This window comes from Neopelma chrysocephalum, unplaced genomic scaffold, assembly GCF_003984885.1.
Source record: "Neopelma chrysocephalum unplaced genomic scaffold, ASM398488v2 Primary Assembly neopelma1_184502, whole genome shotgun sequence".
NCBI lineage: Eukaryota > Metazoa > Chordata > Aves > Passeriformes > Pipridae > Neopelma > Neopelma chrysocephalum.
The window spans coordinates 1,601-3,114 of record NW_020938487.1 but is presented as its reverse complement, the minus strand read 5'-3'; the positions used below and the strand labels follow the sequence as shown (position 1 = coordinate 3,114).

The 1,514-nt window shown below is 60.1% G+C and overlaps 1 protein-coding gene across 1 annotated transcript in view; it reads left to right on the top strand.

The window, feature by feature from the left end:
* Positions 1–440: 440 nt before the first annotated feature.
* Positions 441–1,514, top strand: part of LOC113962695 (ATP-dependent 6-phosphofructokinase, muscle type-like) — a gene marked incomplete at its 3' end in the record, with an annotated part of 2,655 nt that continues 1,581 nt past the window's right edge. The window contains exons 1-2 of the mRNA XM_027673458.1: positions 441–617; positions 1,036–1,128. Of these exons, the coding sequence (XP_027529259.1) occupies positions 1,044–1,128 (85 nt within the window). The remainder of the gene's footprint in view (positions 618–1,035; positions 1,129–1,514) is intronic.

The window sequence follows — 1,514 nt, the reverse complement described above, 5'->3', positions numbered from 1 at the left end:
GGGACAGGGACACCCTTACTGGGGACAGGGACACCCCACACTGGGACAGGTGACACCACACTGGGACAGGGACACCACACTGGGACAGGGACACCCTTACTGGGGGACAGGGACACCACACTGGGACAGGTGACATCACACTGGGACCAGCACTGTGAGCAAACTGGGACCAATACAGAACATGGCCTGGCACCAGCTGGGAGTACTGGGACCAGTAAGCAAAGCAGGCTTGGACCAGTACGGAGGGCAGAGCAGTAACCACAGGGGACAGACTGGAACCAGTAAGGAGGACACACTGGAACCAGTAAGGAGGACAGACTGGAACCAGTAGGGACAGACTGGAACCAGTGGGGACAGACTGGAACCAGTAAGGAGGACAGACTGGAACCAGTAGGGACAGACTGGAACCAGAAGGGACAGACTGGCACCAACAGGGACAGACTGGAACCAGAAGGGACAGACTGGCACCAACAGGGAACACAGATTGGCACCAGTAAGGACTGACTGACACCAGTAAGGAGGACAGACTGGCACCAGTAAGGAGGGCAGAGTGGCACCAGCAAAGAATGCAGACAGGCACCAGTGTGGAGGACTGACTGGAATACAGATTGGAACCAGTAAGGACAGACTGACACCAGTAGGGACAGACTGGAATACAGATTGGAACCAGCAGGAACTGACTGGCACCAGTTTGGGGACAGACTGGAATACAGATTGGAACCAGTAGGGACAGACTGACACCAGTAAGGACAGATTGACACCAGTAGGGACAGACTGGCACCAGTAAGGACTAACTGGAACCGGTAGGGACAGACTGGCACCAGTAAGGACAGATTGACAGCAGTAGGGACGGACTGGCCCCGGTCTGGGGGCGGGGGGGACACCCCGGTGCCAGCAGGGCCGTCCCTCCCCCCGGGGGGGCCCTTGTAGGGGCCGTGGGGGCAGCGGTGCCAGTCGGCGGTGCCAGCGGCTCGGGGGGCACTCGGAGCCCTTCCCACGCTTCGGATTTTTCCCGATTTCCCTGTTTTTCCGCAGGCAGGAGGATGGCACCGACGGGGCACGTGCACACCGAGAGCCTGGGCGTGGGCAAGGCCATCGCCGTCCTCACCTCCGGGGGGGACGCCCAGGGTGAGGAAACCCCCCCCCCAAAAAAAAAAACTGGTGGTGCCAGGGGCGAGCCCCGTTTTGGGGCGAAAAAGGGTGAAAACGGGGCTTGGGTGGTTTTTGAAGGGTTTTCTCTCCAGGTTCTGGCAGGTTTTTGGGGGTGACCTTGGGAGGACACGCGAGGCAGAGCTGAGGGGGGGGAGTTTTTTGGGGTGCAGGGTTTGTGGGGGGGGGGGGGGGGGGGGGACCTCTCACCCAAATTTTGGGGGGGGGGTTGTTGGTGGCACCTGGCACGAAGCCAATGCCGGGGAGGGGGATAAATAAATTGGGATTGCCCAAAACTGCAGGGATTCAGCCTGAAGTTTGGAATGGGGGGAGTTGGGGGGGGGTGGAAAAGCCCCTGGGGGGGG